Below are 27,006 nucleotides of genomic sequence, written 5' to 3'. Positions count from 1 at the left end.
GAAAAGCTCTCATCTGAACCTCGCTGGAGGTGCAGAACATTTTCCAGATGGAGCCATTCTTCAGCCGGCTGGTATCAATGCAAGCTCAGTGTTTGGGGGAGACATAGTAATGACTGGTACCTGAGGGCTCAACAAAAACACAAATGTGTTTTTTATTAATCCTGCACAGAACTGGCATTCCTCAGGGTTGAATCAAGAAGGTCGCTAGAGATAAAGAACGTCAAAGGAATACATAAAAAGACAAAGTCTTTAAGCAATCACAGCAAACTAAATAATTATTTGCTTTAGCAGAAGTTACACAACATCATTTTCTGAATATCCGTGTGAGAAAGATGGCAGTTGCACAACAGAGAGAAAAAAAAAGAAATAAGAAACACATGCTGGATGGGACACATATCCAGTTTCCAATAGAAAAAAGGCGCCACAAAGAACAAGGTGGAAACATTCCTCCACCTCAAACCACCCGACATCTTATACGGTGACTTTTGTTCGGCTTTCCTGACCCAGAAACCAAACGCTGCTGTTATGAAACCCTGTCAGCTGGTTACATTTTACCCCCAAAAGCAGCAGTCTGACACTCACACTTGATGTTGAAGGAGGCGTTGCTGGACTGGACGAACTCTCCGGTTGCCGCGTTTTCGGCGACACACACAAAGTTCCCAGCGTCCAGCCGCCGGTCCACCGCCGTGAACTTCAGGTTACTTCCTTCCTGGAAGCGCCGGTCATCGTGCTGCAGGCGCTCGCCATTGTGAAGCCATCTGTACGTGAAATCCGCCGGATCACTGACTTCGCAGCGCAGCATCGCACTGCGGCCGTGCAAGGCATCCTGGGACGTGGGTTCCTTGGTGAAGTAGACAGCGGCGGCCTGGGTGGACAGCACTGAAAAGACGGAAAACAGAAAAGAAACATAAAGTAAATGACAGAATAATTAGACTGAGGTTGTTTGTGAACGTTTACAGCTTTTTCCACTCGTTACGCCAAACCATTTAGTTCTTTCCAAAAACACGTTTTATTCTGATGGGAAAAAAAGTGGCAACATGGTGAGAGCTTTGCTCTGGCAGTCATGAGTCAACACCTCACTCATCTTGATGTGATGATGCATGCCGAGTTCCCTTAGGCACACCTGAACCTTTCATTTGACCTCATGGTGCTGCAAACAGGCCCGTTAATGAAAGTTGCTCACATCCAACAACAGTGATTGAACTTATCCTTCATACAAAGAGGAGGTCAGAGGAATGAGAAGAAGTTTATTTTCTCAATATGACCCATCATTGGAATTCACTCAGAATTCTTAAGACACTTTGAATACATTTTAAAATAAAGTTTTTCACGTTACTGATCACTAAACACTTTCAGATGAAAGAGAAAACTGTAGTTTGCATTTCTTTGTGGTTTCTCTGCTGCAATAATTATTGTTGCAGAGAAGAAAAATCCAAAACACAACATTCATGTCTCAACAGTGAACTTTTCAGCGATAAAGATCAGTCAAAGGGTGTCCAAGCAGGTCCTGCTCTGCCCTCACAGACATAATGTTATCAGATCTCATCTCAAAGTTGTCATTAAAAGGAAAGGTCCACGGCTGGAGACGATTACCACACAAGCATGATTGTATGAGCACACACAGACAGAAAGGGTTCTTTCAGTGACATCAAACCAAGAAGAACGATGAAGATGAGCCAAAGATCTGTCCTGATCTCAGACACACCCCCTCCCCTCTCCTGCCCTTCCGAGTCCTGCACGTCTCCATCAGATGCAGGAGGTTAGAACCAGCAGACAGGAGCAGTGGAGCAGAGAGGCTCCTCAAAGGAGACATTTATTACAGAGCATGTGAGGAGGTGGGCAGAGCAGATAATTCAACCCTAAATGTCCTTAGTGGGACACTGTGGGAAGCAGAGATGGACTTATCTCATTATTAAAGGAGTTGTGTTTATCTTTACAGCCTGAAGCCCAAACATCTCTGCTGGGAAAAGTTTCTCACCACCGACTTCCATGGTTCACATGCTGGAAGGTAGCTTACCCACCAGGACAGCAGCGTGACCCCATCAGGACCAGGGAGGAAGGCTAACTAATTCAATCATTTGAATATCCTGAAGAGTCATCATGGCTGAATTAAGGCTTTCAGAAACAACCTGATAGTTACCTATTTATGTCATTTTTCCCTGATATATAGTGTTAGTAGTAGCGTGGATCCCTTTTACTACAGTTATTGGATGATTCAAAGCAGGCATTGTCGCATAAGTATAAACCTCTTTGGTAATTCCATCAACAAAATGTCTGATTTAAGCTTAAGTCACATGTTGTTTGAGATAAACGCTTGTGCTCATGAATTCAAAACCAACGTCCCACAGAATCCTGATCTGAGACAGAGTAGACAGAACTAAACTCAACTTCTGACACGTTTACTGTGCAACTTAAACACAAACCAGGACCTACACCAGCGTGCAGACCGTTAATGTATACAAACAGATGCGCACAATGTATGGGTACATGGCATGCAGAGTCAAAGATCACAAACTGCTGCAGGTCTAAAGAAGGTCACGTTCTTGATGAAGTCCTGAAGAAAATGCTTGGACCTGCACACGCCAGCGTTTCAGACAGATAAGAGCTGCAAGCCCTCCTTTAAAAGGAGGGCATCTGAAAGGGAGGCCTCCAGATAAAGGACCGGAGGGGGGGCAGGATAGGGTTTTTTCTTAGAGTCTATTATTCATAACAACAGATCTGTTAGCAGTGTGCCATTAAAAGGCAGCAGTACATGCAGTGACTGATTATGCAGACTTAAATTAAAGAAGCGGCGTGACTTCTAGCGTTAATTAGCAAAAACACAGATGCAGGTTTTGTAGTCGAGTTTACTTTTGAATAAAAACACCCGGGAATTGAGTGAACAGGACAGTAACGAGGATGAAGACAAGGATGGAAGACAATGGGGGGGTGAAATGCCTGCACAGGGGATGCTCCTCTTCAGCTCACTGCGCAGTCGACCCCATTAAGCCAAGCAGAGCTGTCGCAGTTGTCAGGTGGAAGTTGCTTTTCGACATCCACAACTCAACATAACGAGCTAATCAGCAGCTCGTGCTTCTATTCTTTCCCTTTTTAGCTTTCCTAGCATCACAAACAGTGACGGGAAACCTATATTTTATTATAGGATGACTATACGGCAACAACACGTGGACAAGAGAAGAATGCCAGTGTGGGAACCGGAGGATAGTTCTAACATTAACAATGAAATCAATACAGAGATAAGACCGACATCTACAGTGCTGCTATGACTTTCTAGATAAAGGTTTGTTTTCGCAGTAAAAGCTCAGTGAAAAAGCTGAAAAAGTTCAGTGTTTTCAGAGTCAGTTCAACACCCCTAGACTGACTGTCTGCAGCCACCCATCAACGCAAAACGCAGCTGGAGGAGGTCAGCAAGGAGGACGCTCGTACATGCACAGACAAAAACAGCTACATCCACAAACAATTGGCACCAGGCACCCCCACTGTGGGAGCTCAAACAGCCCCCCTCCCGTGTGTGTGGGGTTCAAGACTTTCACGGTGAGCCATATCAACACCAGACAGCTGCTGGGATATTTTTGGGCGAGGGGGCTGTGGAATGAGGAGTCGCAGAATGCTGACGGAGCGTGAAGCTGTGATTGGACTGTTCCAGGTGGATGCTGTTAGATAGTTATCTCAGCGCCTCAGCACCCAGCCTCCCCCCTCCAAACAGGCAGATTTTCACAAAAACACCCACAGTTTGCAGAATAACTAATCAGAAGCAAAAGCTGCAAACATCCGTTTTTCAAACTCAAACTTCAATCAAAGAGATTCCAGCCATGAATAATTACTCAGGTGTGAAAAAAAACTCCATGACTTTGAAGCAAAGTTTCCTTTGATCGTCCCGTCAGTCAGGAGGTCAGATGAAGGCCAAACTATGAGGCAGGAAGTGCAAACAACCAGAAAGCCCCCCCCAGCCCCTAACAGCTTCATTTATAGTCAGCAGTTTCTGTGCCATCAGCTTTCCCATGTTCACCATCAGGAACATGCAATGCTTCCTGCATCATGGGATAAAATTATGTTCTACCAACATTTCAAGACCAAACTAAGCAATATTGGTTAAGGTTCTCATTCATCCAGGTGATGATGTCTTGAAGTGGAGTCATTGAAATTGAACTTAAAATCTTCTTCCTTTACACATTTCGCCACGTGAGGCTACTGGACAGATGAGTGTGGGAATGCATGTGCGCGTTGCAACTTTCCTAAAACTGAGCTAACTTCTGAAAGTCTCAACAAAGTATTTTTTAGAAGTTTTTATGGTTCAGCAAACAAAACAAAAAAACAAGTGTAGAGACATGATGACTACACACTGAGAGGTCGAGCCATGACAATATGACACATCACAAGATCCATGTGATTGCATGAGAGCTGCAGGAGAAACTGAATGGAGGGAATGTGTTGTATAAACATTTAGATGACGGATACATAATATCTGGATGAACAGATCAAACAAAGTGGAGGTCCGTATGTGGCTTTATTCGCTCCGACTGTTAAGTCTGTGTTTAGACGACATGCATGTCAAAAGAAGAGACGCTTCTCCACATAAATGCATTCAAAGTGCAGCGGTGCGTGAAGCAGAAAGGGGACTCAAAACAACAAAAAAAGGTCAGAAAGCCTAATTTAGCTCGACAGCAAAGACAATAAACAGGACAGAGTTGAACAAGGCAGACAACTCAACTGTTCTAGAAAAAATACATATACTTTTTACTTGTTTCTCTGTCATAGAAAGAAAAGTGAGGTTGTTTGGGTGTTTATGTGTATTAAGGATATTAGACAATAATATTTAATAAAAAACTTTGGTCACATTGTTCTTCAAGTTGAATAAAATTGAGTTATCCCTTAAATAAAATGATCATTATATGGAGAATCCTTAAACCACGAATAATTTAATGAAGCTGAACTGCTGGAATTTGATTCAACTGTTTGTACAGTTGTATTTTTTAAAGTCCCACTTTGATGACTGATGTTTTAAACATGTTCTTGCCGCATTTTTTTGGTGATGGAGGAAATCCATAAAAAAATCTGGCTTAAAATTCATTTTCTGAGTATTTCTTTACTCAAATTGTTGTAAATCAGGGGGAGACAAAAAAACCTGTTTGAAAAAGATTATATTTATGACAGAAAATACACTGGGCAGGCCACAAGCTCCATTCTGACGTATCCACTTACAAACAAATAGATTAATGTATAGATCCAATCTTGCTCATCATTTTTGTTGCACAGGTAATGTTAGATTAAAGGTGTGACAGTGCTATAAAATAGCAGGAGAAAGTGTAAACAATGAGCTCTTAGCCACAGGGAGGGAAAAGGGGGCGGGGTTGCTCCATGCAATTTGTCTCGGTCACAATTCAAATTTCTAATTAACAGCTGCTGCTCTGCAGAGACTATGTCCAAGAAAACAAGTTTTTGGAGGAATTATGACTAAAGTCGTATTATCATAATTAAAAGACCACTGGGAACACTTAGAAAATAGAACAGAATATGACTGGAGTGGGACTTTAAAAAAGGAGAACTAAAATCAACAGAATATCTCGCATTTCCTTAGAAACTCCCAGAAAAAGAAACCTTGTTCAAATTTAATCCTCTGTACACATCAGCGCTCATTCCAATAATAAAAGGCTCCTGGAGTGGCAGACGCTGACCGCCTTTTTGGCTCAGGTATGAATGCATGTTGAAATCCAATTGCTGCTTTTATTGTGGCGGGTAGAGAATCCCCTCTGCAAACCCCCCATGCTCGTTTGCTAAGGAATCATGGTGCTCATTATAACCCACCTCACTGTCGGTTCATGCATGTTTCCCTCCATCCTGTCTCTGACAGAAAGCAGCAGCTTTGCATCAGACAAAGACTGACTCTGCACCTTATTACCAGGCAACACCGCCGCAGCCGAATTGGTTTGGAGCGTCAAAAGGTGAGCCGGTTTTCCTGTTTTTGCTCCACAAAGCAACAGCAGCCATCCGTGACACTGTGATGGGGTTTCCAAAGCAATCCTGGTTTGGAAAACTCTTACTTTCATTTATCAGCAGAATCCTTTGAATGACAGAACTTAATTTACCTCAGAAAGTCTGACAGCAGCACGCCACCGCCGCTATGCAGTTATGAAATGACCTGTAATCCCCTCTAACAAGTCCCTGCATGTCAGCCTCTGAAATGAAGATGTGTCTCCATTACGAGAAATGTAGAAAAACAGTTGGCTGGGGGGTGGGGGGATCAAATATAAATTCACAAGTGTGAAAGCCTCTAGGCCCCACCCTAACACTGTTCAAGGTGTGTTTTAATATGAACCCAAGTTATTAAAGCATTATGATGACTTAGAGGTAACAGAGTCCATGAAGAACAGTCATAAGTTGCACTTCAAGAAAGTTGAGGATGGTCTCATGAACCCAGTTTGAACTGGACGTAACTCCAAAAGCTGCTCACTTGGGGGCAGTTAGGCCTGACCAAGCCGAGGGGGGAGCACAAAGAAGAAAACCAGCAAGATCAGTTTGTTCTTTAGAAACAAAGAAATGTTCCTCCTCAGTACATCACGTACTTGTGGGGTCCAGATGACCCCACTTTTAATGTAAACATGCCTAGGATAGCACAAGGGTTTACTCGGTTGGACACATTGACTGTACCTGAGGACTGGAGTGAGCAAGTGTGATGCCCGAGAAAACTACTTGCTTATAGTTCCAACAAAATCAAGTCCAGTGAGTTGCTATTTTTTTGCGATACAGTCGACACCATCTTGAAGCCAGAAATAGTCAGACTCAGTAAGGAGTTTATTGGTTTGAGTTTGTCTGAGTCAACATCTCTATGGGAACCACTCTGGCCAATCAGAAGTGAGCTTGTTGGAAGGCCACACCCCTACCATTTGAAATCAGGCTAGGGAGAATCTGTCAAAAGTTTTCAACGTTGCATTTTTCAGACTATAAGTTACAGTTTTCTGCATAGTTTGGCTATCGGTGTAACTTATAATCTGATTTGATTTTTAAAAATAAGCCACAACATAAGTCACATAAGTGTGTATTAGTATTTGCGTCTGACACCAACCCAGAAGAAGAAGCGCCCCTCAGTCTTACGCCGGGCTGAGTGGAATTGTTTCAAAATGATGCAGAAGATGAAGAACTCAATTGATTTAGTTATTCTTAGTGATATAGAGTTTAGTGGATTTGTAAGCATGTTTTTTATGCTATGGTTATCTGAATTATTGTTCATATGTTGCTCTATCAAACTAGATTTCATCTAAATAAGAATCAATGTGTTGCAGTAGTGAAACGTGCATATACTTAAGTTTATTATCGACTTTTATATCATTGTCTGGGTGAATACTTGATTCTCATTGGCAGCTGGGTGTGGACTAAAAAGTGTTCATCTACAGTGATAAGCCACACTGCGCGTCATCTGGAACAAAAACAACCTGTAAGAGGTGAACATTCTCTCTGAAATAATGCTTTATTTAACCTATCGTGATTTTCAGAATTTATATTGCTTTCCTTTGCTGCTGCAGTCGAGGTTGGTGTCAGAACAGCAACATATTTTTATGTTAGCGTAACAACAGGCTGCACCACATATCCACATAATAATTTGCTTTTTGTGAAAAAGTAATCTAAACTGAAAAAAACAAATGCAATAAAGTACTAAATATCGATTCAATATTTCGTTTTTATGTAAGTGTATGAGCAGGATAATGCCCTTCAAACGGTGCATTCACAGAAGCAACCGTTCTTCATTTCGCATTGGATGGTTCAGGCCTTCACAGCGTGCATTAATTTCCAATAATGCACACTTCATCAGGCATTATCCCTTATGTATTCAGTCATGATTTGCCTTTAAAGATGAAATGGCTGTTCTTGTTTCCATATTTTGTTAAAAAAATGTATCCCAAAATTGCAACTTGTGCTTTTTTTCTTCTATAATGTGTATTTTTGGCTGCTGCGACTTTTACTCCAAAGGATTTATAGTCTGAAAAATATAGTCATTTATTGAGGCAGCTGATTGGTCAGTTAATAAATTCAATCATCAGTTCATGAAAACTTTCACAAATGATACGGCCAATCTAAAGAAGTACACAAACTTAAAATTTCAAATATAACCCATAGGTAAAAAGGATGTTGAAGCATGTTTTCTTTCTGAAAGCTTCTCACTTTCAAGAATGAAACCTGGAAAAACTAAATTTAAACAACTAACTAAAACTCCTGTTGCGCCTAAAACAAAGCTTTACTGTTTCTCCTCGTTCTTCTGCCTCCTCCTGTGATGTTTGAAAGACATCCTCACAGTAATCATCTTGCTTTACACAGATGGAGCTCCAAAACCTACAAGGCCTCTTTCAAGCAGGATATGAGCCCCATCGCTCATCGAGTTCTCAGCAGCGAGCTTCAGAACTGTCACACTTTATCTAAAACAGAGACATCTGTGCTCAGGCAGCCCTCACACCCTTTCAACACCCACTCATAAAAAGCTAACTGTTGAAACACGGGGAGCATAAAGCATCTCTTATGAGCCCCTGAAAACAGACAGAGTGAAGGAAAGACCCCCAAAAAAGGGCAGATTAAAGGTTATATAATAATTTGTCTGGTCTGCAAAAATAATCAGGAAGAACATTTGTGGTGTCTTCAGATCTGAAGTTCTCTGTGAGAAGAACAATGAGTATCATTAGCCTTTGTGCACGGCAGCCAGGCTCTTCTGAGACAGAGAAAACACAGGAGCAATTATTAGATTAAGAGGGATTAGGCTTTCCTCAGGTACAGCAGCTTGGTTCATTCCCGTCTCTTTGGTTCTGACACACTGGCACTAATCCAGGAATGAGAGCGCTTTCAGAGCAGCACAAACTGGAGCGGGTCTCCTCGATGTTTGGTTTTTTTGTTGGAGACATACAAGGACTCCACACAGCTCCAGCATGAAAGCTGCTCATACCAGTAAGTGGCATCATTACCAGCCAAGGTAAAAACGCAGTTTAACACGGAACTTTCTGCAGAACCAAACGTTCAGAAACAGCACATTCAAACATCTGGAATCACAGTCACAGATTTTCCAACCCGCAAGCCAAAGATGGAGGATTAAGACTGGAGTGGAACAGAGCAGCTCAGCACTTTTCATCCCGACTAAGACACGAGTCAGATAAATGTTAACGAGTCTGCTGTTCAAATGGGAGTTGGACCTTTCTGTAGATTCAAATGAAGAAGCAAAACAGCTGGAAGAAGTCTGACTGGGTTTTTGAAAGCTCCTGTACTCCAAACTTTGATGCTTTAGGGAGAAAACCTTCATGGATTAATAGGAAAACACACACAAAGAACTGAGAGTTGGCCAAATACAACTCAAAACAAAACAGGAAAATATAATACAAAAATGTTTGCAGAGCCTGGAAGAGCTGGGGCGAGCTCTTCTCAATGACTGCTCTGAAGCCAAGTCCTGCTGGGAACGTGGAGGCACTGTCCAATTAATGATGGAGGTAAATCCAGGAGGATGGGAGCCTGAACGCTTTTTTCCAGAGAGATTTGGGGCTTTTGCAGAATCTGTTCAGCTCATTATTCCATTATTATGAGGTAAATAAAGTGAGGAGTTCACCAAGCAACACATTTCTGCTACAAAATAAAAAGGTACATCTGCCAAAATAAGCCTAAAAAAATAAATACATAAAAAGTAAAAATGCTACACACTAGAATAAATGCATGTTCCCATTCTTAAAATGTGGATTCCTGAACTCTCTCCACAAAGCTCCTGGGGACAATTCAGGATCCATAAAGCTTCTCAATCACCCTTTAAGTGCACATCAGTAAATGGCTTTCAGGCAAATGTTTCTTAAGAGCTTCCTGGTTTTCTCCAGCAGCAGCAGTTCAATCTGCATATTCGCCATTCAAGCAATGGAGAAAGACTTCTGATCCTAAAAATACTTCCAACACCAAAGAAAATAAAAAAAATAATAGTCAAGAGTCCACATTGTTGAGATATTGGTCCAATAGAGAGATCCTTTTTTTATCCCCCTCCATTTTCTGCTGTTTTTTTTTCATCCAAACCACAAAAACAAACCTGGCAACCAGAGTGACTCCAGCAGCCAGCTTAGGACTGGAGCTTTCCCAGCAGATCTGAAGGGCGAGTTTAGGAGAGTATCCAGCTTTATTAGCTGAAGCTTTAAAAGACAGACTTCTACTGTAACTACAGGCACTGCTATCCCTCATGGGGAAGAAGATTTGGGTGCAAATATTTTTTTTTATGAATGTGATAATTGTAACCAGGACCCTGACAACAGACCATGAGATTTCATACACATCAAATAGTGTGAAATCAAATTTGCTTTAAAGGAAAATGTTTGTTTTTAGTATCTTCATCGTCAGGATTAACCTGTGAAAGACGTCAAAGTTCTGGCTAAATATCTCAGATAAAACCTGATCTTCTGCTCTTTTCTGTGGTTCATGATGAAACTATAACGCTGAAGAAAAATGAATCCCTTTTTCAAATACAAAAAACTTTTTTTTGCATTTGTTAGACACGTCAAAGCAACCAAACACTACAGCTTTTTTCTCAAGTCGTCGACAGCAATCACCGCCAAGGACAACCCATACATGCTGACCACGTTACTTGGCAACACGTCCTACTTGTCATGTTTCCAACCACTCAGTTTGACTTCAACGCAGGTCAGATGATTCTGTTTTTTCAATGAACAGTTCAAAAGCACTCACCCGTCACCGAGAGGAGAGCTTTTTCTGTTCATGCAGAACGCACACGAGCTTTCATCATCTGTACATTTCTGCACAATGCTGCAGATTTCTGCAAAATCCTGCACAATGTAGCAAAATGCTGCACATTTCTGCACACCGACAGAAATGGGAATGTTTTGTCTGGGCTTTTTTTTTTGGATTAAAGTATTGTTTATCCTACAGCCAAGGGTGCAGATAAACATCTAGACATCAACAAAGTCAGGGCAAAGATCTGAGACTCGCTTCCTCAGGGAAAAGGGTGACCGATAAGTGTGTAGTATGACTTCATGTTCTTATTAACTCAAAAACCAAAAACCTTATAGCTTGGTAAAATCATCAGGTTTTCCACTATCAGCAAAAATATAGATAAAAAATACATTTTCATTGGACAAATTCAGATTTCTAAATGGAGCTTCTACAACAACCTAAAGCAGAGTTTCTACCTGATCTGCCTCAACATCTGTTTTTACAGTTTTCAGGTTGAATTTAGCATCAGTGGCAGAAAATGACGGAACAGAGCGGCAGGAAGGTGAAGCTCCAGACAGAAGCAGACTCCCAACAGCCCTCAAGACAAACAGAGAAATCCAAAAGTGGAGAACATGTTTCAGCAGTCCCACTGTGCCCCCTGTTCCCCTTTAAGCCCCCCCATATCCCGCTTAGACCGTGAAAAGACTGCTGCTAGTGTTCAAAGCTGGAAAGTGGCAGAGGGATAAAGTGGACGGCGCTTTCTGTTTCTGCTCTGGGGTCAGTTTCTAATGAGGGTGATGGTTGAAAGGAGCTGCAGACCACAGAAAAGCCTGCGGTGATGCTGACCAGCCAAACCGTACTCAGACTCCCACCAACGCTGCAGACCGTCTGATGGAAGAAATGGGACTTTTGCTGTATTTTAGTCATTTGTGTTTTGTGTTGACTTGGAGATGCATAAAATTAAAGCAGTGAACAGTGTTAAATGGCTCACAAGTGTTACCCACCCTCCACACACTGGCTGAGTGGTTGCCTGGCCCGCCTTACTCTCCCCTTCGAAAAAAAAACACATTTTAAAATGGCAGCTTTTCTGATGGCTTCATCTCCATAGCAACCATTTCATGTTTGAGTAGCCAGGGGGTGACGAAAAGGTCTACGTGATTTTTAAAAGAATCAGCAAAGATATCCACTAACACCGCTCCTTATAACAATCATTCTAAATGCATTGGCTGCTAGGCTCCTCCCACATGCAGGCGCATGTTGTGTGAAAATGTGAAAAATTCCAAAGGCCACACTTTGCCACAAAATGGCTGCCAAGCCAAAGGTCCTGTGGCCATCCCATAATAATTTTGAAACTTAATTTTAATATCTGACGCGTGTTATGCTTTGTTAGAAGATTTAGAGATATTTTTTGAGCCCATAAGAGATTTTGGTCCCGCTCATTTTTTTGACGGTTTCTCCTGCTATGATGTCATTATTTTCATTTCATTATCGTAATTTATTTTTATTTCGTTCCAGGGGTTTGTAGATTTTGGTGAGTTTTTGAGTTTGTGCCAGGGGTCAAATTTTCACACAAAAAGGTATTAAGAAAGAGGAATTGCAAAAACCATCTGGTCCTTCAGTCCAGGACAGAAGAAATATTGTTTCACTGCCATTTTCATGCTTTTTACAAATGTAAAAACTCACTTTACTAAGACATTTCATCAGTGAATCTGTGCATCTCTTAGTTTTTCTCCAGAGAATGTCAGTGTTGTAAGCACTTCAACTATTGTGAAACACAAACACACAAAAACGAGTCTCTCTGCTTCTTGACTTCATGTAAACAGCATTGGAAAGCAGTGAGGCCTGACTGGAACAATGACCTCCTTCTGGGTCTCCTGTCACTCACCCGGTGGGGAGAGACACCTCACTGCAGGAGGTGGCGCGACCCCCTGAGACTTTGTGAAATGACACCTTCACACAGACCCACACACACAAAAATCACAGGCGCACAATTATACGCTTTAAGGCCTCTAATTGGCTTGCTTGGCTGTGAGTGAATAGTCGGCGGGCGCGGGTCGGCAGGATCTCTCAAAGGTGAGGAGCAAAGGATTTGAATTTGCGCGTCTGCGTGTTTGGAATAAAGAATTGGGTTTCCTGCTGAGCCGTCTCCCATGTCAACAGCCAATTACCTGCGTGTGAAGCCGGAGCCCTCCCTGCCTCTTTGTGAGAGCCGTCTGGTCTTTAGGCATGATTGAATGATGCAGTTTCCGGTTCGCTTCGCCCTACATGGGAAACCATGGGTAAAACACTCACTCGTAACAGTTTGGTTGGTGTTTTATTGACCCCAATTGTTTTTTTTCTTTATTTTCTGTTCTCCTTCTGTCACTTTTCATCCCATTTATTTGTAGTTCTAACTCAACTGATCCTGATGAGGTCATTAATACTAATACTTAAAAAAAAAACAAAACAAAAAAAAAAAACAAAGTTCAAAATCTAGCCTTTTGTTCCTTACCATTGAACCTCTTGACAACATATACTGTATTACAAATAAATATATCTGATTATACTTTAGCTATGTGTTAGCAACTTTGAATCAAGACAGATTTAAGAATGACAACAGCACCCTTCTGTTCTTGTTGCTTAATCTAAAACTGCTAATTATTTTTTGAGTTTAAGAAAATATGACCCTTGACCTTTGGAACTACTTAAATTTTAAATGAGTAAAATTGCTTAATATTTCATCAAACCATGTGACTTTAATGGACAGAACAGCTGTGTAGATGCTGTCCGGGCAGCAGGAGACACGGTGGGCCCTAACCCCATCCCTCCCCTTTCAGGGAGGATCCAACTAGTGTTCAATAAAACGGCCTATGTGAAAGTTTACCAGCATATGTCAAAACCATTGACCGTCTATGAGAACTGGACTGAACTTGACGTCCCCATTAGAAAATAAGTTTACTTCCAGCTCCAACCAAATGAAGTAGATTCCGTCTGGATTATTACACGATATAGATGCAGTCATGTTGGAGTCAGACATAGACAGTAAGCAGTGATTGCCCCAAATTGGTATAAGTCAACATTTCTATGTCAACCGCTCTGGCCAATCAGAAGTGAGCTTGTTAGAAAGCCGCACCTCTACCACTTGAAAGCGAGCTACTCAAAATCTATCAAACGTCTTTAATGTTTGACGTGGGGGTCAGCAGGCTCCACCTACTTGAGGTATCTGATTGGTTAGTTTATCACTTAAACAATTTGAACTACAGAAAAAAAAATTAAGAACATTTTTTTTTAAAAAGGGTATCAGAGGAAGAATGGTTATTCGGATAAGTAAAATGACTGAGTAGTAGCTCATATATAGGAGTCTATGGGATTTTGGCTTCTTGGAGCCAGTAGGTACTTCCTGTTTGGAACACCAGGGGGAAGAGTCAATCAGTCCAGTTCTCATATACAGTAAAAGATCCTTAATATACCAAAAGCATTTTAAAATAAATCTATTTTTCCTCAAACACCCTGGTTTAGGTTCTCCTGCTGTTCAGGTTTCTCAGGGAATTCTGCCCACTATACAGACCAGATGAGTTTCAATACTCCACAGGAACAACCAGATTTATACCCTTTCAACCAACATCTTAAATGTGCTCTTGGAAACAGGTCATTTTCCTGGAAAAAAATTACCAAGATACATCAAATTTCCATGACCCCCATCCCAATTGAAACAGTAAAAACAAGTAAAAACTAGAGCTGTCAGATTTGTCGCGTTAATTTGACATGTGCTTGACGCCGACAATTTTTTTGACGCATTAATCGCAGATTTTCTCATACATGCCTTTCCATACCGCGCGGGCGTTCCGCCCTCTAACTCACCGGCTGCTCTCACTAGATCACGGGCAGGTCTACAACCACGGAGCTGCTAGCTAGAACCGGCCCGGCCCCAGGACGCGCAGAGCTCCTGCACCCTAACCCGGCTCCGGTTCGCGTCCAGTACCACGTCTGGTGGTACTGGCTCCGTCCGGCGCCGCGTCCCGAGAGCTGCGGACCCCCGACGTTCCAAACAGTAAGCGTACCGGGGGACGTTTTAAACGTAGTTAAACAACGCCAGTTATTTGTAGATGAAAAGATAAATTTCAGCTTTGAGTGTGTGGCCCGTCCCTCTTTCGCCGCGCGAAAATATGCAAAATATCCCAAAGTTCTGGAGGTTTAAGCGTGATCCAGCCCCAGCATAGCTGTCTGTCTGCTGGCATATTCATGGCGTGAGCTCCGCTGGACACGTCGCTGCATCGAGCTGCAGTCAGAGAACGCAGCGGCGGTAACAGACTGTCAAACTATCCACAGTGTATCCCGCTTTTCTCAGTCTTTAATGTTTTAAAAAACAAAAGTTAATTCGAAATGATAAATAAATCTCTATTTCATTCATTACTGTAGTTCAGCAGAGGAGGAAAAGATTTGGTTCTGACAAAAAATGAACATGAAAGTGTTATGGAAATTTTATTTTTGATGTTTTTTTAATTTTATTTTACTGAACGTTGATTGAAGTTTTGAATTTAAAATGCCCTTCACTTGCACTTGGGCTTTTGTTAGGCATTTTATGTTACAGCCTTTTATTTTTAAGAAAGTTTATCTCAATATAATGTTACAAAATAAAGTATTTCTGATGAAAACTATAAATTTTGCCATTCTTGTTTTCATAATTAATGTAGAACTGCTAAATTCCACGAAACACACTTTTTTTTCCTAAAAAAAAAGGCCACATACTAATTTGCGATTAATCGTGAGTTAACTACAGACAATGCGATTAATCGCGATTAAAAAATGTAATCGCCTGACAGCTCTAATAAAAACACATTTTACATCAACTGAAATCCTTACATGTTTTCTGTTATCAATACACATGGATACTCAACTGCATTTAAGCACCCTTTACCTCCAACTCTGTAATGTCATTATAAAAATCACCAACATTTTTTTAATAGCCTGTGGGTCCTTTTAAAAACATATTTAAAAAGAGGATGTCCGACGCATCATCTTGTAAGAGGTGTAAAAAAAAGTGATTCTTAGTGTTAAGTGTCATCAGCAATGGTGTCATCTCAACAAATATATCAGTAACACAAAGAGCAGCTCAGTGTCTCCTTAAATCAATGACGGCTAACTCGAGAGTCAGATTTATAACTATTATTCCACAGGGTCCAGAGGCTGGGTAAGTAAGGGATAATACCCGACGAAGTGTGCGTTATGAGAAATTAACGCACGACGCGGAGGCCTAAACCGTCCGACGCGAAGCGGAGGACGGTTGCCTCCGTGAAGTGCGTTAATTTCTCATAATGCACTCTTCGGAGGGTATTATCCCGCTTATACCATGGTCTTTACAAAATAAAAAAAAACATTTAATCAATATTTAGTACTTTATTCTTGTTATTTCTTTGGTTTAGCTCATTTTTTCACAAAAAAGCGGACTATTTTATCCGTGATGCGGTTTGTTGTCACGGTGACATGGAACACGGCATGAAGCCTGAAGCCGTTACAGACCTCAGCTGCAGCGGTAAAGTGTCGCTGTTTTGAAAGAAAAACCCGGACAAATTAGGATATTTTTCTTCCTTTTCTGACTTTAAGCCTTCAGTGAGCAGCTAGAACATATTCAGCTTCTGTCTGTGTTTCATTTCACGGCAGGTTCGTTCTTCTGAGCTGCTCTAAAATGAGAAACTCCCTCTTGTGGTGAAACAGAAGACTACACCTTTCATGTCGAGTGGTGTTTTATTAGAAGGAGAATAACCAATTTGTCAATATTAATTTACCTTACAAAAGGAGAGGAATATAAATGCTGGTCGCTACAATAAGTTGAATAAAGCATCAGTTCAGAGAGAAAGTTTATCCATTACTGCTTGTTTTGTCCAGACGATAAAGGAAAAACGTGTTTTAAAGAAGCCTGCGCAGTGATATCGAACGTTTGGTCTGTGTGACCGGAACTTCTTTTTTAGGTGTGCGTTATTACTGTGCATTATCGCTTTTTAATGCACACCCAGCAGCCAATCAGAATCGAGTATTCACCCAGACCATGGTATAAGCTTCAGTAACTGATCCTTCCCTAAACTGTAAAACCAACACCTGCTGCCAAAATGAACATTCCCAACAGAAAAAAATGATGCATTCTGGACTAACAGGAAACAATGAGCGATTGAATTACACTGTAAAAACAAAGTTCTCTTTTGGCACGAGTCCAACCATCAGTCTCACCCATCTCAGGTCCATTAACAATGGGATCTATCTTTCCATCTGGCCTAAGGCCATAAGCCAAAGTATCAAGCCAACAACTGTCCTGGTCCAGTTCCCAGGTGTCAAAGTAAAATGAACCCAGAAGAGATGAGGCTTGATGGTGCAAAAGCCTTTAAGACTCAAGAATGTATTTAGAAAATGCTTTGGGTAGTGAACGCCATCAGGCTATAAGTGGTTCCTTGTTGACCAAAACACACAGGTTTCCAATCTCCATGTCAGGAACTTTTATATCTGAGTGGAACTCAAAATCTCTAATGTTCTTCAAACACAGACACCATAAATATATTTTAAAAAGATAAAGATAAGTTTCCTTTGAAAAGTAGGGAAGATTGATAATAAATAAATGTTGTATAATCAAAAACAATTGTGGAAATATGAACCAAGGCTTGGGAGGTGTGCAAAAGAAAATCCAATAAAAAATGAAGGTACTTAAAACATTTTTCAACTGTGATTTAGTTCTTTTTGCCTTGCATGTGTTGCCAGGGAAACTAGTAGACAACAATCCTCCAGGGAGAAGCCGGCTCTACAGTTACAAAAGGTCAATTAGGGGTAATTTCTTTGGCAGAAGAAGCAATGGTTGATGTTTTAGCAAGAAACCTTTTTCTCTTTGTAGCTGTCATTCAGCAATGACACATTATCCATTTTTAATTACTGACATGCAGAAAAAGTTTAGCTTTCGCAGATTTGTGTCACTATGCCATCAGTCTGTCAAAGTAAAAGAGAAAAGTGATGTTTCACTTTAATATCCTCAAAGTAGAGCGATGTAAGAGCAATCTAACCTCCCTTTATTGTTTCGTGACCTGATTCCTTCTGCAATTTAAACTATTCCCAGAAGTCATTTCACATAGGAAACATCCAAACCAATAATAACTTTATGGATTTTGAGTGTTCATCTAGGACTTAACCTTCCAAGCTCTCAAAGGGTTAAAAAGAAACAAATCCCACTAAGAGTCAGCAGTAAGCACGATGCTTCATGAATATTAAAGACGTTTCAAAGCTGCTGCAATCCAGTTGCCTAAATCCCAGAGACAAGTAGAGGGTGGCCACCCATCATAGTGGACAACCCAACATTCTGACTTATTCACTGCCGGCACTTAAGGCATCAAAAGAAATCACAACAAACACAAATATTTCTATAGAGCTCACAATGCAATCCAAAAACAACGTGAGATTCTATATCGCTAATTCAGGCAAATGGCATTTAGTGAGGAGTTATTTAGATGCTATCGGTGGCTGGGGTCTTTGTGCTTTGGGGATTAGAGACACCGTGCCCGATGCTCAAAGGCGCCTTTGTGGCTGTAGTCTTTAGTGAGACGGGAGAGACGCTCAGATGCCTGCGCGGAGGGTGTCAGTTATCAGGGATCCTACCATGCCTTGCTAATCTCAGGCCCTGCAGAGTTTCTGAACCACGGCCAGCACGTCCAGCACCAGGCTCTAGAGTTCCTCTCAAACCAGAGGGACAATGATGTATTCACAGGGAGAGCCACCGGACTGCCAAGCCCCTCTCCTTGAGTGAGAGGCATAAGGACAAGAGGAAGGCTCAGGCTGCACTACAGGGCTTTGGAGTACTAGTAGAATGAGAATTCATCAGACACATGCCTAGACATAATGCTACTGGAGACACAAAGCCTCAAACCAGAGACAGGTTATACATTCCTGATTAGCTTTATCCTGACAAGATGTTTCTGTCAATTACCTGAAGTTACACAGTTTTATGAGGGAAAACTCAACATGGTGAAGACTCTGGAGTGACACCTGAACTCTAAGGCGCCCTTAAGGCCAACGGATTCAGAAAATATAGAGTTCTTTTTAGGATGATCACAGGTGCACTGGTAAAAGGATTACAGGTAAACCTACTTATGTTTTGGTAAATAACATATACTTATAGCAATTTACTACCTTCTGAGAAGGCACAAAGCACCTTACAGTCACAGTCCCATTCACACACTGATGGTGGCTCCACTACAGAACACTGGCATCAACCTACAACACCAACAGGAGCAATGTGGGGTTCAGTGTCTTTCCCAAGGACACTTCGACACATGGGCAAAGCAGGAGCTGAACCTGCAATCTTACAGTCAGATCGACTGGTCTAACCCTGCACCACAACTGCCCTTTTGTAAAACATGAAGACAACATGAATACTCTGGAGTTACAATTGAACCATAAATAACCCTAAAGGCCAACAGACTCAGAGAGAATATGGTGTGGTGAGAGGTAAACCTACTAGGTTGTGGTTAATGTCTGTTACAATCTTTAAAGACCCACTCCAATGAAAACTGTGTTTTTGGTGTTTAACATGTTCTTGTGGCAGTTTCTGATGATAGCGGACATATACAAAGGAAAATTTAGCTCAAAATAACATTTCTGGGTATTTCTTTATTCAAATTGTTGTGAATCAGAAGCAGAAGAAAATATTCTATTTGAAAGATCATATTTGTGACGTACAATATAAGCTGGGTAGGCCACAAGCTCCCTGCACCGCACCATTCTGATGATTCCACTTGTAGAAAAATAGATCCATATACGTCTTTGTTTTTGTTGTCTGAGCTGAATTTGGCTCTAAACTGTACAGCTGGATAGCTCCAATATTGCTCGCAATTTTTGTTGCACCGATAATGTCAGCTTGGTGGTGTGCTAGCGGGAAAGCCTGTAAATAGAAAATTTACAGGGGCGGGGGGGCTCCAAACCAAAAGTATCACCCACAACTCATGGGTGAATTTATAATGAACTCCTGCCGCTTTGCAGAAACTATGACCCAGAAACCGACACAGGTTTTTTTTTTTATTTTGGCTCAAAACATAATCATAATGAAAAGACGACAGGGATTGCTTTCAAAATATATCAAAGATGATCAGAGTGAGACTTTAACATTTTTATCATATAAAAGCTTTTTATAGTATACATTTGTGAGAATAGCTCATTTTCATCTACGACAACAGGCCACACAATGCAATGGGGAAAAAAGACTTTCAATAAAGTGACAGAACTAAAGCGAGGTGGAATAAAAACATGACAGCGACAATCAAAATACAACCCTATCCGAAAAGACAAATTGGTCACGATGAACCAAAAAATAAGTCAGGTGAACCTCAAACAGTCTTCACAAGACATTTGTGCACTTCAAACAAATTGTCTCGTCAACTTAGTGTTTACAGTATCCCCCCACCAGTGCTAACATTTCTTTAGCAGTGATGAAAAAGTAGGTCAGAGGAACGCAGCTCCGTTCACACAAACACTCGTGCTGTCTGTGATGTTTTAATTAAATCTTGATGAGCAGGACAAAGAGAAAGCTCTGCAAAGCAGTAAAAATGTTCCTTCCAGCCGTCCAAGAGTTTTAAGAGTTTGCATGAAAGGGAAGGGGGTAAAACAAAAAGGCCATGTGGGTACAGGGAGGGGGAGAGCCTTAAAAAGAAGTGAGCTGCGGATTAGGGGTCCCGAATGAAGGGATGAATTAGATCTTGAATTAAATTGTGGCTGTCAGCTGCTCTGTCTCTGAATAGAGTTGGGGCATGGACGTCTTCCCCGGGACTGCTTCCATACCATATTTTGCCCAAATGCTTTGGCGCAGCACAGCTTGGCTTCCCTCTCGTCTCTGTGGCTTCCTTTATGCTTCAGTGGGAAGCAGAAATGCACAAGGACCATCGTAAATGCTTGGCTGCAGAATTTCACAGACATCCATTCCTTCTCTACCTCCCAAGGTCTTCTCCAGGTCCCTGGATATTGTTTTAGAGTAAGTAAGCGAGTAACTGAACCCCTAATGTGCAGCCTCTAATCATTACTGAGGTGCCGCTTTGTAAAACTGAAGTCTGTGGTTTGACCAAACCATTAGGAGTTAAGAGGCGCCCGCACCTCTTCATTACACGCCATTTACCTTCTGGACAAACTTTTTCCATGAATCAGACTTCTTTAGATTCACATGGTGGGCTGTTTTTTTTTTTTTTTACTCTAAACGTCATTTACTTCTTTGACTCACTTCCGCTCTTTGATCTGCAGAAAATCTGCATTTGCACTGCAGACTCCACAGTCCCTGCAGAGCCAAAAAAGCCCCCCAATCTTGGGTTCACTTATTTGATAGACACCAGAGAATAAGTGATCTTTCACAGTTGTCAAACAGAGCGGACTCTCCAAGAAAATGAACCCTGGTGTGAATCAAACCTGCAGATGTGAAAGCCCCTCCACTGACATGCAGAATAATGTCCTTCCTAAAGCAGATTTATCCTGACAGCACTTTAGAACCAGAAGTCGCTTCAGTTAGCAAGCCTTCTCCGGGCAACACAGTCAAGCAATCACAGCTATTGTTTCTGTGGCGTCCCAACAACAGTACCCAGCACCCTCAAACCCCCACCCACACACCGTCTTTTGGCACTGGGGTGGTACCATAGCTGCTAAATCTCTGTCCTTCCTCACTTTATAGCAAACAACAAAGGAGACGTTCAGATAAAAGAACTTAACTGCCTCGGCTACAAGAGAAACAGGCCAACAAAACCACTGCGCTTCCCCTGGCAATTAGCACTCGCTTCCCCCGGTGTAATCCTCAACAAGTTGCGGGGTCAATACTTCTTAGACCGAGCCGTGGCATGAAGACGAGACTCCCAACTGTCATTTGTGAGGCGTCTCCAGCACGTGGGGGACATGATAAATTATTCCCACCGCATCGTTTCCTTTCCAACAGGAAGAATTTGAGGCCAATGTTTGAAACTAATGGCAGTTCTGGCAGCTCTTGTGGAGCTGACAGAAATATGTGAATATAAAGAGGAGTGAAAACACATTAAATCATCAACGTGCTGCTAATGAAAAAAGTCCCTTACATGGAAAGCTTTCCATCTGCACAGTATCTGGAATTCTTGGGTAAACTTTGATTTTTTTCTTTGAGTGACACCATTTTGCCTAAAAACAGCTCAAATGTTCGTCTCCTCTGGGGTCTGCAAGTCTTTGATCAGACACTGTTTGACGCTTTAACTTCCATTAGTTTGAATGGCTGAAATGATAAAAAAAAAAAATTTAAACAGCTTTTTAATCTTTTATATGCACATCTAATAATGACGGTTTGCCCCACAGTGGTGAGGAAGTAACCGCGGAGTTCTTTTTCTCTGATTAAAGCTGAATAATTAGCTTTAATTACTTCCTGCTTTACCGCCACCTCCTGCAGTCATGCACGCAGAGAAAGAACAATGTTTTGCTTTTTCCAGGATTCAGGCTGGGGGGGCAGAAAGACGGTTAAGGGTCTAGATAGGCGGGGGGAAGGAGTGGGCCGTCTGGCTACCAGACATCATGTACGCATGTAAGATGTGCACGGACGCACACTTGAAACAGGACTGGAGCAGAGTCATGCATGCAGAGGGATTGTCGAAGTAAACCAAGACTTACATGAGTGACAAAGCCACCTATTAAGGGCTTACATGTCTGCAGATCACAGACACTCTTTGTACTTAAGCAAAGATGAGTGGAGACGCACTGCCGTGCACGTGAAAGTTTGTGTTTTAACAAATAGTTAGGTTATCCATGCAGTAATATGAATAAATATGTTAAAAGTAGCGTGGAAAACAACTGGATGAAGCTTCCATTTTTTTAATGCATTTTTAGATGCTGAAACATAAAGTTTAATTTGGTCACATGTTTCCTAAGATTAATGATTTATCATTTTTAATCACCTCCACTAACCAGGTCTGATAAAAAAAGACATCTAGACTTTTCTAAGATTAATGTTTGTCAATGTAAGTAAAAATAAAAATAAAAAATAAAAAAAAAATAAAAAAAACCTTTTGATAGCTTTAACTGTTTTATCCAGAATCACCAATTGCACCACTGACAGAGCTCTTTAGTGGGAATAATACTCCTGTGGGCTCTACTGAACCCAATGCGTCATATTTTCATATAGGATGTTCTATAATTACACAGTGGTTTTGTTGTGTTTTACCACTCTGTCTTTTGTTACATCTTTTTCTGTGAAAATGAGATTTGTCTTCTCAATGAGTCATGGTCCACTGAGGAGCTCTGGACTCCTGATTACTCCCCGTTGGTCTGCTGGCTGATCAAAGCTCTCCATGAGGGATGGGATGGTCTGCACTCCTGACCTTTTTGTTAATTTTTACTAACCCAAGAAACTCGCTTTCCCAGTAGGAGCCAGCATCTGGATCTGGCAAAGGTTTTCCAGACATACTGTAGGTCGAGCTTTACATTCATGTGAAGACAAAGAACCAAAGGTATGCTTTAGTCCCAACAGCCCTTACAAGTGGATGTGGGCCGAGAAATGGTCTGCTGCCGAAAGGTCAAACCTGTATGGGGTCACAAAAGCATCGTTTCCACTGAGCGGTTTTGTATGGTATGGTAAGGGGTGTTGCGGTATGGTCCAATTATTTCTGATTAATTCTGGCCAGCATTTTCACTCAGTTAAGCCTCGTTTCCACTGAGTGGCTCGTTTTCACAGTGCATGCGTGGTGTAGACCACTAGCAGGTCATTGCTTGCATTGTTTTTAGAGCGACAACTAGAAAAGCAGGACGTTTGCATGTTGTCAACATTTGCAGCTCCACAACAGACCAGGCGTTGCTGTTGTTTGCTGGCCTTTTCAATATAGTCACAAGACCAAAAGAGTTAATGCTTACAAACATTAGCGTAGATAAGCACCACATCAGCTGTTTCTAATGTAACCATCACTTTCTGACAATCAACGGGTGGCTATAGCGGCTCCACCCTAACCCTTCCAGTCCACCGTGTTTCAATGGACCTACAACCAATGGGGCCCCCCCAAAGAGATATGGGTCAGTACTCAGTACTGTTTAATGGGTCCGTTTTATAATGGAAATGCTCTAAATACCGGACCGCTCAGTGGAAACAAGGTGAAGCAGTAGAGAGAAAGTGTTCATACATTTTTTCTTCTATAGGCATGCTGCGGGTGACAGGTCGTAGTGAACACATGTACAAAATGTAAGGGTGAAGTAACCCCCAAATCCTGTGGACTGTGCTGGGTCCTGTTAGTGCTGTACATGTGATAAATGTGCGCTCCTTGCGTGCAGACTATTAGAAATTAGAAATGACACAAGACAATCAAGATCTACAGCACATGTGTCAAAGTCAAGGCCCGGGGTCGGATCCAGTCCTCCAGATCATTTTATTATTATAAACAGCCCGATTTTATCTCGTAACATCCCAATTTTTACAGAATATATATTTTATAGACAGCAAAATATTGAAAGTTACTTAAGATTTAGGTTGATTTATTCTGGAATAATATTCCTGTCTGTTTTTTTTTTTATACATTTATGTTAATAAAATTACATTTTTTTATGTATTCAGAATATTTTTGCCCTGTTCGGCCTGCAACCTACTGTGTGTTTTGGCCCCCTGTGCGATTTGAGTTCGACACCCCTGTCCTATAGGCACTTGATTATCATCTGCACAACCTGTTTGCAGCATTCAGATGCAGTCAGCAAGAGGTCAATACTCTGACCTTTTTAACAGAGTGACTGGCGTAGTGACAGTGTACAACAGCCTCACCTGTACATCATAAGTGTATGTAATTTCCATTAGCCTTTCGAGTACTTTATAATCCATTTACCACATGCACCATGATGGTACACTCCATTTCCCTGACGTTCCTTGAGGTGGCGGTACGAACTACAAGACGCACATGCGCTCCCCTCAAGATGCAGCCGCTTCTCTACGACGCTTCATGGATCCGAACAATCCAAAGACCTGCAGCATCCATATGCCTCAACCCCCCGTATGGGTGCATACAACTAAGGCTTAAACCATTTAAACTATGACAAAAAAATAACTCCATCTTCAGAGAAGATATTAAACTTAACTCACTGAATCCTGTGAGTCACGCTCTCCCACGTTGAGCTAACGAGAATTTCCAAAAACTGACTTCACACACATCCGTCATCCTTTCACCACATGCAGGGCCACGTAAAGGTGGGTATGTGTGTAGTTAATGAGCCAACACAATCTTCTGGCCATACACGCCGATCAATAACATGGAGTGGAGCAGATTAGATGGACTGTATCCATCACCCGGCATAACACATGACTCCTGCAGGGTTCACTCCCAAGGTAACAGGATCCCTGGCTCTTTGTTCCCATCTCTGTGGTCATAATGCTTTTATTTCTAATGTGTTTGTTTGTAAGGTACCCCTGTGAGTGCAGCAGACGATGTCGATGTGAGGAGAAAACAGCTCCAGGATGTCAACATGACGACAGTTGCTGTGAAACCATCGAAAGTTTACATCACAGTATCTCTAGATGGAGACAAACATGATGTTCAAGGTTCAGGAGACGACCCAGAATGAGACGAATCTTGGAACAAGAGAAGGCAGTGTTCCTGAGAGAAACACAGCTGTGACCGTTAGTGTTGCTGCAAAAAGTTATTAAAAATCAGACTTTATTACATCCTCTTGACTATAAAAAAAAGGACGCTATGTTCCTGGGATTTTACACGTTCATCAAGATAAGATGAATCCAACGTTCTGATAGTAGCACATATGAAGAAAGAAGAGTTCTTCCACAGAAAACAACCAAAAAAAGGCTATAAATCCAAGACACCTGATAGTTAAAAACAAAAGAAATCCCACAGAATTCCCCTGATATAAGTAATGACTATTCAATATTTTTAAAATTGACAGATTTATAGATGTAGGACAGGTTTACTTTAAGAAAATCACGTTTAAAATAAAGCAGGTTGGAAGATCCTTGACCATGGCCTGTAATTAAATGGTAATCCCCTTTAACAGACAGTAACAGCTACTTAAATCTTATAATCCCTTCATGCCCCCCGCCATCCTCCTATATCACAAACCTTTCTGCTCCTCCACCTCCATTATGTTCAAAGTTAGTGCCACTGAAAAGCAGGTAGCTCGCATTTCAAGACAAAGCCCAATCCTCTGTCAAAGAGGAGACACTTTCCTACCCGAGCCTGCCATTTATCACCAGGAACCTGTTTTTCTGCCTCCTCCCTGCCGTCTCCCCGCCTCCCAGTTACCTTTCAGCAGGGAAAGACAAAGATTGTTGGGAAAATTGTTGCATCTTCTTTAAGATTCAGGTCAACACTATCATCACAAACGGTGATGCTCTTTGGAATTAAAAAAAAACATTAAAGGTGACTTCAACAGATGCTAGCTGAGGTCCTCACAGGTCTGGGAGCACCAACAAATCCAAAGTAAACAGACTTTTTTGCAACAAACAGCTGGTTAACATGAGGCGGTATATGATGAAGACTTGCTTAAAGTTAAAGGTCACACAACACAAAGGTCCGAGTGTTTGAGAACCCGAGGTTAAAACACCTTTTGACCTTTGATTCAAAAGTGAGAGTCGAGTTTTGAAGGTCAAAAGACAGATTAACAAAGAGCCACTGATCCCTGCAATTCCTGTCAGAGTGAGAGCTCCTGCTTTCCCTACAAAATCTCACAGCTTAACCAAAAGCAAAAAATAAATAAATAACCTGACACCCTTTTTACTTTGCCACAACTCCATTCCTTTATATGTTATGTGAAAAGCTGGACGACAAAAATCCAGAAAAGTCTTTGAATCAACAACATACAAGCTAAAGCAAACATTGAAGAAGGGAGCAGAGGGGAGACAAAAGCCTGCTGTCCAAACCACCATGTAAACCTTCTGCTGCAGTAAATCATTTTCAGGTGTCACACTCTCACACCTGATGGGGCTTCCATTGGTGTAGGCGTCTTTAAAACGGGACTCCCATTCAAGACGTTCTGCTTTTGTCTTGAAGGAAGTCAACAGGGATTTACCGCCAGCGTGTTGAGACCATGTTCTTCAGGCTGAAGTCACAAATCTTCACAGCTCGTCTACTGGAGTCCTGCTGACCATACACTCCATCACAACAAAACAAAACAGAATTTTAGCTCAATGGGAAGCATGTGGCTTAAATCGAATTATCACATGTTTCACCTTGCAGAGTGTTTGAAAGAATCACTTGTTCTCTACACATCCAGAGGAATTTAGCCGCTTCAAGGCAGAATGAGCAAAATCCCCTTCCAGAAAACTCAGCATTGTTAGTTTACTGCTTACTGACGGATTTAATGAAATAAAAAAAGTGCTGCTGCAGCAGGTTGTAGCCCAACACTAAACAC

General features: G+C 41.6%; 1 protein-coding gene across 1 annotated transcript in view; it reads right to left on the bottom strand.

The window, feature by feature from the left end:
• Positions 1–27,006, bottom strand: part of ptk7b (protein tyrosine kinase 7b) — a 60,901-nt gene that overhangs the window by 19,782 nt on the left and 14,113 nt on the right. The window contains exon 2 of the mRNA XM_024297928.2: positions 583–879. Within this exon, the coding sequence (XP_024153696.1) occupies positions 583–879 (297 nt within the window). The remainder of the gene's footprint in view (positions 1–582; positions 880–27,006) is intronic.

Source organism: Oryzias melastigma, linkage group LG15 (assembly GCF_002922805.2).
Source record: "Oryzias melastigma strain HK-1 linkage group LG15, ASM292280v2, whole genome shotgun sequence".
Lineage (NCBI taxonomy): Eukaryota > Metazoa > Chordata > Actinopteri > Beloniformes > Adrianichthyidae > Oryzias > Oryzias melastigma.
Note: the sequence above shows the minus strand (reverse complement) of the source record. Positions and strands in the feature narration are given on the sequence as shown.